The sequence below is a fragment of the Hippoglossus hippoglossus genome, chromosome 12 (genome assembly GCF_009819705.1).
Source record: "Hippoglossus hippoglossus isolate fHipHip1 chromosome 12, fHipHip1.pri, whole genome shotgun sequence".
NCBI classification, from domain to species: Eukaryota; Metazoa; Chordata; class Actinopteri; order Pleuronectiformes; family Pleuronectidae; genus Hippoglossus; species Hippoglossus hippoglossus.
The window spans coordinates 19755382-19765381 of record NC_047162.1 but is presented as its reverse complement, the minus strand read 5'-3'; the positions used below and the strand labels follow the sequence as shown (position 1 = coordinate 19765381).

At 44.2% G+C, this 10000-nt stretch overlaps 2 protein-coding genes and 1 long non-coding RNA gene across 6 annotated transcripts in view; 1 reads left to right on the top strand and 2 right to left on the bottom strand.

Moving 5' to 3' along the window:
* The window catches only part of zmp:0000001301 (rab9 effector protein with kelch motifs), a 5738-nt gene extending 2087 nt beyond the window's left edge, over window positions 1–3651 (bottom strand). For both annotated transcript variants that reach the window (XM_034601568.1, XM_034601569.1), the window contains exons 1-13: window positions 3570–3651; window positions 3149–3321; window positions 2736–2802; window positions 2393–2465; window positions 2216–2258; window positions 2067–2145; window positions 1755–1843; window positions 1518–1664; window positions 1291–1342; window positions 928–1028; window positions 741–826; window positions 224–305; window positions 44–129 (exon numbers count right to left, since the gene is read on the bottom strand). In XM_034601568.1, coding sequence (XP_034457459.1) covers window positions 44–129; window positions 224–305; window positions 741–826; window positions 928–1028; window positions 1291–1342; window positions 1518–1664; window positions 1755–1843; window positions 2067–2145; window positions 2216–2258; window positions 2393–2465; window positions 2736–2797 — 900 coding nt within the window. In that variant the 5' untranslated portion in view covers window positions 2798–2802; window positions 3149–3321; window positions 3570–3651. The remainder of the gene's footprint in view (window positions 1–43; window positions 130–223; window positions 306–740; window positions 827–927; window positions 1029–1290; window positions 1343–1517; window positions 1665–1754; window positions 1844–2066; window positions 2146–2215; window positions 2259–2392; window positions 2466–2735; window positions 2803–3148; window positions 3322–3569) is intronic.
* A 1481-nt stretch (window positions 3652–5132) lies between these two features.
* The window catches only part of mfsd14ba (major facilitator superfamily domain containing 14Ba), a 17642-nt gene continuing 12774 nt past the window's right edge, over window positions 5133–10000 (top strand). For 2 of the 3 annotated variants that reach the window (XR_004615570.1, XR_004615571.1), the window contains exons 1-7: window positions 5173–5421; window positions 7340–7438; window positions 7633–7695; window positions 7840–7967; window positions 8101–8215; window positions 9372–9590; window positions 9807–9920. Coding sequence is in view for 1 of the 3 variants with exons in the window: in XM_034601567.1 (XP_034457458.1) it covers window positions 5347–5421; window positions 7340–7438; window positions 7633–7695; window positions 7840–7967; window positions 8101–8215; window positions 9372–9590; window positions 9807–9920 (813 nt within the window). In the remaining 2 variants the exon portion in view is untranslated. Of the gene's footprint in view, window positions 5422–7339; window positions 7439–7632; window positions 7696–7839; window positions 7968–8100; window positions 8216–9371; window positions 9591–9806; window positions 9921–10000 lie in introns of all 3 variants that reach the window. The other variant, XM_034601567.1, reaches the window with a different exon arrangement.
* The window catches only part of LOC117771402, a 13630-nt gene continuing 10599 nt past the window's right edge, over window positions 6970–10000 (bottom strand). The window contains exon 3 of the long non-coding RNA XR_004615581.1: window positions 6970–6980. This is a non-coding gene — a long non-coding RNA (uncharacterized LOC117771402). The remainder of the gene's footprint in view (window positions 6981–10000) is intronic.

Sequence of the window (10000 nt, the reverse complement as noted above, 5' to 3'; positions counted from 1 at the left end):
CAATAATAATCACAACCACATGAATGAGAGGTTGATGACTGACGTGACTGTGGAGGATGAACGTCGTGTGTCCGTGGCGACGAGCCGGAGGAATCCCGATGTACAGCGGAACCTTCCACTTCATCTTAGCTGGAGAAACACGGGGGGGGGGGGGGGGGGGGGGAGAGACCACAACTCAGAAAGATGATTCTATTCTTCGGTTAACGTTCAGTTTCTCACTCACCAATACTGAGTTTGTGGATTTCATTGGACGATGTCTCTGTGCCGTCCTCAGTGAAGCTTCTGCCACCAAACAAGTAGATGTCCTTCATGGAGACAGAGAGGAGACATGTTCATATTCAGGTTAATCACTTTAATTAGTCTTATTATTGTTAACATTTGGTATTAGCTCCTGTCTCTTTAAGGCCCAGTCTGCTCTGATTGGCTGTTAGTGTTTAGTACTTTGATTGTTGAACTATTTAGATAGTGACTGTAAATAAAGATGGACGACTCTTCTCCACTTCCTGCTGTTGTACAAACATGAAGCCAAAACATCTTGGACACGGGAGCGGCCATCTTGCCCTTTTGACGTCATCTGGAGGCTGTGCAGTAGTGATTGGAGGATGGAACCACGGTATCAAGGTCCCACCCATACACATGCTCAACCAATCACGAGTCAGTCCCAGCTGTCAATCATGACATTTCGTGTGTGTGTGTGTGTGTGTGTGTGTGTGTGTGTGTGTGTGTGTGTGCGTGTGTACTTTATCATGGTGAGCAGTCAGTGTGTGTCTGCTACAGGCTGCAGGTGTGTCTCCCTTCATTTCCAATTTCTGCCACAACAGGTTTTCTAAGAAAAATGGGGTACAAAGGTCAAAGGTCAGAGACGACTGACTTCCCCTGAAAAGATCTGAATATTTCTGACCTCTAGGGGCCGATCTCTGTGTTCACCTGTGTTGAGGACATGCAGCTCTTTACAGAAGTCTCCACCTGCTCCGTGACCTCCGAACATGAAGAGCTGATCCCCGACCAGAGCCAGACTCTGATCGCACCTACACACACACACACACACACACACACACACACACACACAGAATTCTTATCTGTGTATGACAAATTACAGATACAACAGATTAACACTCATTTGAACATGCTGACATGTTGAAGGAGACATATTCTGTTCGTACTCAGTGTTTTGATCTTCTCAAACTCTTTATAACTCACTAGAGGAAAGAACACACTAAAAAAACATCACGTGTCTCCTTCAAAATTAATTTCAATATTCCTCTAATAAAGGTGGGATAAGATTCTCACAGAGCAGGAGGCAGCGAGCCACTGGTTTTAACTGGCGTCCAGGAGAGAGACACTGGAACAGGAGGAAGTTTGAGAGACAATAAGAAACAAGTCAAATGATTATTAACTTTTCATACATGAAATGACAAGGAACATAAAAACTAAATGAACGAAAATGAAGTTGAAAGTAAAACTATAATAATAGAAATCGATTGAGGTAAAGATGGTTTATAATTGATGTTCTGGACCTGTGCTGAAGATCAGGAGGTCGTCGGTTCGATTCCCTCCCACAATTCCTCCATACACATAGATGTTGTCTCCAACGGCAACAGAGCTGTGTCTCAGGGTTTTGACGGCCACGCCCCCGGTTGCTAAGCAATCCCAGGTCAGAGACACTGTCAGAGAAGAAGAGGAAATATCATCACAGCCACGTTCGACTTTAATAAAAGGTTCTTCTCTTGCTCCTGCTGCTGTAACCTCCTCACCGATGTCAAAGCTGTAAACTCCAGGGAGACACTCGGTGGCTTCGGGGCTCGAGACGCCACCGAACAGATACAAGCTCCCTCCGACGACACTGACAGACACAAGGTCAAAATCCATCAGAGAATGTGATCATTGTAGTGAGACACCTTCACGTGGCCCCACTGATGTAGAACAAGGATCCTTCACATGAAACCAATAAAAGTATAGAAATAGAATAGAAATAATATATACAAAGAGAATATATACAGAGTAGAGAATGTGTAATGATATGACGCTATAGACGTGTATAGTTTAAGTATAGTTGAACAGTTTACCACAGAGTGTGTCCTTCTCTGGCCGAGGGAACGTCTCCACTCTGAGGAATCTCCTCCCACGTCACATCATCGGGAGACACTGAAATCAAGATTCAAAATGTGTTATTTTTGTAATAATAATACAATAAAACAGTAAGTTTAAGTCGTACCTGTTAACATGTAGAAGTCGTTGAAGTAAACAGGGATGTTCTCCTAAAAGATGAGAGGAAAATGTAAAAATACACCGTTACACAAAAATGTTCTGCATGAAAAATGCTACTCAAGTAAGAGTACATTGGTATATTGTATAATATGGGGGTGGGGGGGGGGGGGGGTATTTAACTGACCTCCTGGTTGATGCTGGACGCTCCTCCGAACAGAAAGGCCACGTTTCCTGCCACATCTAAAGCATGTCCGTACCTGAGGACAAAGATGTGACCAATAACATTCATCTTTTACAGTTTCATCTGAACATTAATGTCTGTAAAACCAGAAAACTTCATCAACAGCGGCCTCTATGGCCATAATGGGAAATTACAGGTAAATGGTAAAACATGCTACTACAATTAGAGAGGGGCTAACTAACAGCAACCTCACGTTAGACAGCGCCATCTACTGGTCACACTAGACCACGTCAGGCTGCAAAATATGTTGTGTTTACTTTTTACTGTAAAAAAAAACGTGACTCACCTCGAACTCGGGGCTTCTCCTCTTGTCTCTTTCTCCAGCCAGTGACCGCTGGCTAAGGCCATGTTTACTGTCTCACACAGACACACACAGACACACACACACACACAATGTTTACTACAACCTACACCTAATCTTATCCTATTTCCAACCTTCAGCTAACATTAATCTAAACCCATTTCTAATTTAAACCTTCACCTGACCTGACGCTAAATTTAATGACGACATATCAACCTACAAAAACGAATCTGCCATGTCACCTCTAGGTGGTGCTACAGCAACATGATGGACTTAAAGTGATGCAAACTCATGAATCCTCGTCATTTGTTTTCATAAACATGTTTAGAGGTCAGAGGTCAGTGTGGCCTCTGTGGATGCATGTTTTTTCCAGTAGCCGTCGTACAAAGGAAACTTACCTGTGGTTTGAGTTGACGTCTTTTCTCCTATCGGGGTTTTGTTGAAGCTGCTCTCAGCCTCGGACGAGTCGGCTCAGCGTCCTCGTCTCAGTTTACAGGTGAGATACACTTTCCTCTGCAGGTACAATGTTGCCTAGCAACACCTCAACCAAACATGGCAGGTGAGTCGCTTCCTTCAGGAAGGAGAGAGAGAGAAAGAGAGAGTTTAGACTATAAATAAAGAAGTGAAGCCAAAGCATATTGATCGCCCCCTGGTGGCTGGCTGCAGTGTAGGTCACGAACCCTTCCTCCTCAGACGCTGACTCAAATAATAGATTGCGTATAAAATGGACGTAGACTCAAGTCTATCTTCTATCTTCTTTATATCTCTATGTCATTTATATTCATTATATCACGTGTCCTCATTGGCCAAGTTACTCACCACACGGATCTTCAAGGACAAATGAATGGCTTTGTTTTGTTTTTCTGATGCATGCTGGGACAGCAGACACCTGCTTCCTCCGTGACCCCCAAAAGATTAAGAAGAAATTCAAAACGAATCTTTATTCATATTTAGTGAGAACAGAAACAAAAATAAAAATATGTTGGTGCTTTAAATCCTCGGATCCTCTGCGGATTGATGATGTAAAACGTGGTCACGTTTTACATCATCACCGGTCATTATCATCATGTATAATTCACACACGCACACACAAAACACACACACACAAAACACACACCACAGCCACTGACACGTGATGTCCCCGCCCATTCTCCTCCTCCTGCCACTGTCAACAAGAACACTTTCAAAATAAAAGACAAGTTGAAAGATTCAGCAACACATTTTTGACCCAAATGAAAACAAAAGCCATTAAAGAGAGATTAGAAATCACGTGATGAATCAGGGTTTTACCTTAAACCTAAATAAAATTAATTCTGCTTCAAATGTATTGGAACTGTTCGCTTATTTATTATTTTGATTATGTAAACCATTTACCATTTCCGGTTTGGTTGTCAGTGCTTTTCTGCAGCTTGACGTTACGATGGATCAGGTATTTTTTGTAATTTCCATATTATTCTAGTTTTACAGGTGTTTAAATCAAACGCACCTTGTCCAGGTTCGTTCCCTGAACCGGTCTGACCCGGGTTAACCGGATTAAGACCCAAGTTTACCAGGTACAAACCGGAGTCAGACCTTTAAAAACCAGGAATGTGCCAAGTTGTGTCAAGTGAGAGAGGATGCAGAGGGACGTAGCTTTCAAAATAAAAGTCAAATTTGTCACACTAAATGGTCTACCCGGTTTATTTCAGATTTTAAGAATAATCCAGGTTGAAAAAAAATCAAAATTTTGCTGCAACCTACAACCCCAAAATAAAATAAATAAAGATGGACGACGAGTCTCCACTTCCTCCCACTATCCAGAAATGAAGCCAAAATGTATCAGATACATGCCGCCATCTTGAGCCAATAACATCAGTCTACACATCAAGGTCCCGCCTATACACACAATCGACCAATCAGGAGTCAGTCTCAGCTGTCAATCATGACGTCTCAGTCTGTTTTTATATCATCAAATAACTAATTAAAACCAAACTGATTAGAAACATGAACAAACATCAGTGAGATAAGAACGAGCTGAAATGACAGAAACATCTTTGACAAACGTTTATTTAACGTCTACTTTGATTGTTGTGGTTTGTCTATGTCCCATCTGCTAACATGGAGGAGGAGGGTTTACAATCCTTACTGGGTCGGGCTCAGACAGAACATGGCTGCCGGAGCCACGATAACTGGCTTCACTTTTGGGAAACCATCGTGTCATCCATCTTTAATTCAGCCTATGATTGTAAATGATGACTTAAATAGATATTTTCATATTCAGTGAAAACAGTTCACTCCACAATGTTCACAAACAAAACACATCTTTATATTATAAAGATCGAACTGGTCTTTATTTGATTATGAAGGATTGTAAAGTCTTTTATTGTGAAAGCTCGGTCCCGACAGGAAGTCCTGTCTCCAACGTCACGGAGGATCTTCACCGGGACAAGTTGAGGATTTTATCCGTCACGGTTTAAATTTTATCTCGGTTATTTTTAATCCGTTAGCTCGGGTTAGCCTCTCCGGGGCTAAAGAAGGACACATCCTGGAAGCCCCCGGGGAACCGCGGATATCCACCCAGCATGGGTGCTTCGTGACCCGCGGCAGGTGCGAGGAGATGCCGGGGGAAGCGGCGGCGGCGCCCGGGAGGGTGGTGCTGGTCAAGAAGATCATCATGAAGGACGGATCCGCGGTGGGTGAACCGACCAGCGCCATTTTATTCTGCTCCATCAGATCACCTGCTTCATGTTCACATTCATCTCATCTCATGTCGGTGTCATGTCTGTGTCGTGTCAGTGTCGTGTCAGTGTCATGTCAGTGTCGTGTCTGTGTCATGTCTGTGGGCTCAGAGAACATGTGACATTAGATCATACATCCTCCAGGAATTCTCTTTATTTTCAAATCCAAACAGCCAATAATAAAGATAAAGTTCAATCAGCAGATGTTAACAGATGTGTATAAATAGATCATACAGCTGCTCACTTTTTGTCTGTGTAATAAAAGGGGATTGATCCGTGCTCCAGATGTTCAGAGGAGAGGCTGAGGGCGGATCCAGATGTGTTTGTGTGTGATTCTGATGTGCTGGGGATGGATCAGTTATCTGTTATGTAACATCTCTCCTCCTCGAGCACAGCGAGGGCACATCCAGGCTCCACGGGCAGCCTCCATTTTAACATCTCACACAGCAGCAGCAGCCTTTCCTCCTCCTCATCTCCTGGCAGAAAGAAAATGTCAGATCACAGGCGACTCAGGGACGAGAGATGTGACCAGAAATCACACCAAGAGGCGTTTTCACAGCCGACGACTAAAGTCACATCGTTGTTTTCATGTCTAAAGACTCACTGCTGCTCCCGAGAACGAAAACATTTGACTAATCTGAGGTTTATTAACGTTAGCACTTTAAATAAGCATTAAATCGATATCGGACTTTTGTTATATTATCACCGAGCTACTACCAGAGACTGTAAATACATATGGACGACATCATCTCCATCGTGAAGCCTCCGTGTGAAAAGATGGGACGTGGACCAACTAAAAAGACACGTTACATTAAATCTGGTTGTTATTTAGTCATTTCAGGTTGTTCCCATCACACTGATGTTCAAGGGTTCACGTCTGTGATCAGTGTGGTTTTAGTTTGTACTTCTAAGCCTGGACATCATGATGGATGAGACGTGGATCGATGGCCCCTCTCCATCCTGGCTCTGTTCCAGATGTTTGCTGCTGCACAGACTCCAGATGTGCAAGATGGCAGCGTCCTGATCCAGGATATTTGACTCATGTCTGCATAGTGGGAGGAAGTGGAGATGTGTTGTCCATCTTTATTTACAGTCTATGGCGTCGACCCAGCCTGACGTCACCCGCTAGTTTGTGAGCGGCCGTTTCTACGTTGGTCCAGTTTGTCATTTTGTCTCAACCCATCTTGATTTTTTGAAACCAGAAGTAAACATTATTATATTCTCTTCTATTTTCCTCGTCAAAGACAAATTCCGGTATTTTTCTACCTGGGCCCTTTGTTTATAAAAGTGTGTAAATGAATGATACTTCAATACAGCTGATGTTCATTTAGTGAAATGTATTGGAGGTGTAGATACCACAGTGTGATTGACAGATAGTACCGTCCAATGGGTGTAGGTGGGGGTGCAGTTTACTTGCGCTCTCAGCCAGGCTCCACCCCCTGCTCTTCCAAATATGGTTACTTCTGGTTTAAAAAAAAAACAAGATGGCGCTGAACACAATGTCAAACTGAGGCTTCAGACCAGCAGCTCACAAACCAGTGGGTGACGTCCTGGTGGGTCGATGCTTCGTATTCCCCCGTTCGTGATTCAGAGAAATTCTTTAGATAAAAGTACAGATCTCCCTTGAATATCCGACACGCTGCCCCCTGCTGACACTGACATGTATGGCACAGAGGAGCAGCAGTGAACGAGCCGTTAACTCAAACTAAAGATAGAAAATGGTTCATGTCTTCACCTAAACCCTGAGTTTCTGTGTCAGTGGGCTGATCGCGTGCTCTGCTCCACTTTGATGCTCCACTTTAATCAGACTGTTTATTATAGTTGGTCCTTTTATAGACGATTATTAAAAATGATCAAATGTGTGTGTTTCAGTTCCAGCAGGGTATCGGCCGACCCAGTGTGTATCACGCCGTGGTGGTGATCTTCCTGGAGTTCTTCGCCTGGGGTCTTCTCACCATGCCCATGCTCACTGTGAGTTACACGGATGGAGGCAAGATGGCGCTCTCACGTTAGCATTAGCATTGCTTTAGCTCCCACGTGGAGACGGCTGATAAAGTCGAAGAAGAGTTAAAGATTCAGCGTCATTATAGACTCGTAACTCACTGTGATGGAAACAGATAAAGTGTTTAAACATTATGAAGCTGAAGTTTTGTCTCTTTTTGCAGGTTTTACATGAAACGTTTCCTCAGCACACGTTTCTGATGAATGGACTCATTCAGGGTGTGAAGGTGAGAACTCTTCACTTCTGTGACTCACACCGTCATGACTCATGCTCAGAGTTTAGTTCTCCAGTGATTCAGCATCAAATTGAACATTTCACTGTCGCAAAACGCTCATTTATATCGTCACTGACTCTGCTACTTCCTGTCCAGGGTCTGCTGTCGTTCATGTCCGCTCCTCTGATTGGTGCGCTGTCGGACGTGTGGGGCCGACGCTCCTTCCTGTTGGTCACCGTCTTCTTCACTTGCGCTCCGATCCCTCTGATGAGGCTCAGCCCCTGGTACGACTCACTAATGAGCTCATTATCCAGCCGGCTCTTCCACTGGGCCACAGTCATTGTCATTACTTCACAGAACAGTTCCTCTTTCTTGGTTTGAAGAAGCTGAGTTCGATTTTCTCTCTCATGTGTTCAGGTGGTACTTCGCCATGATCTCCATGTCTGGAGCTTTCTCTGTCACCTTCTCTGTCATCTTCGCCTACGTCTCCGACGTGACGACAGCGAGAGAGAGGAGCACAGCCTACGGTCTGGTAAGAGCCTTTAAAAGGTGTGTGAACATTATGTCTGTTGCCGGACAGGGTTTCACAGTGATGGTCCCTCGTGACTCGTGAAGAGCTTCAGCCATCGTTGCGTTTATTAGACAAAAGAATAGAATTTGTCCGCTGAGCAGGAGAGACAGGACGCTGCAGTGACTCACTATCAGGAAGCTACGAGATGGGCCGTTTCATAATGTATGAAATAAAAGCTTCTCCGTAGAGCATCTGTAAAGTGTCACAGAGGAGGCGATGACATAAGCGCCACCATGACTTCATCGTTTCAGATGAAGGATGCTGGCGTCGAATGGCCGACACTGAATCTGCATCAGGGACAAAACTGAGTCGTCAGCGGAATCTGAGCACGAACATGAGCTGAGAGCAGGAAATCATCTGAGGATAAAAGCACCTTCGTGTTTGAATTATTACGTCTGTCACTGAGGATGTGATTTCACCTGCGTCTGCAAAACTACTAAAACCATTTCCAACAAACATGGAGGGAGGTGGCCTGAGAAGAACCTACTTAACTTGTAGTGTGGATCTGTGATGTTTTTCCACTTTCTTCAACATCACAACACAGAGCATTGTTTCAACTTCTCATTACTTTTTAAATTGCTGCTATAAGAACTAAATCATTGTGTAGATTCTCTACTGAGCTGCTATTCTAATTATTTCTAATGACTTTATACATCAAGTGAAACCTGCTGCAAGTCATTTCAACTATTGAAAAATCACAGATGTTTCTATAAAACATCAGATATTTAATACATAAAAACATCTAGAATATGAAACATCCATGATCGTAATGATGACGTAAACCCAATCACTGACATCACGAGGTCTGTTAATAACAATTCAATTTAACACTCACAAAATGAAATTTGCTAAGTAAAGCTCTTTATATCCGACAGTTTCTGTTTCTCGTCATTATTCAGTCTTTTCACTGTTCTGCTGTTTCCCACCAGAAGTGAGTCATGTATTTGATTACTAGCATTTTAGCCTGTTGATGTTAGCGACACAGCCCGACAGATGCTGACCTCTGACCTCTGACCGGAGTAGAGTGACATGTACCTGTGCTGCTCCGTCAGTGTGATTGGTCGTTTCTCTGCAGACGTCTAAACCGGATCCTCTCGTCTGTCTCTCGATCCTCTAGGTGTCGGCGACCTTTGCAGCCAGCCTGGTGACGAGTCCGGCCATCGGGGCGTATCTGTCCGCCTGGTACGGGGACAACCTGGTGGTCCTGTTGGCCACGCTGATCGCCCTGGCCGACATCGGCTTCATCCTGCTCGCCGTGCCCGAGTCCCTGCCGGACAAGATGAGGCTCAACACGTGGGGGGCGCCGATCTCCTGGGAGCAGGCCGACCCCTTCGCTGTCAGTAACACACAGTTCACTATCTGATTGGATATTGAATTTATAGCAGAATGATTCGTTCATAAGATGATAAGTTGCATTGATTTGATTCTCATAGAACAAAACAAAAAGCTATTGGTCAAGCACGATTATCAGCAGGACTTGTTTCTGCAGCTCCTGATGACGAACTGATCGTCTGACGGCGTCTGTGTTTGATTTCCTCTCTCTCTCCTTCAGTCGCTGAGGAAAGTGGGTCAGGACCCGACCATCTTACTGATCTGCATCACTGTGTTCCTGTCGTACCTGCCGGAGGCCGGACAGTACTCCAGCTTCTTCCTCTACCTGAGACAGGTGAGTCGCAGCCTGATGCTGTGTTGATCCTGTTAAAGCACATATGACCTGAGGAAACTTGAAAAGCTTGTTCTTGAATT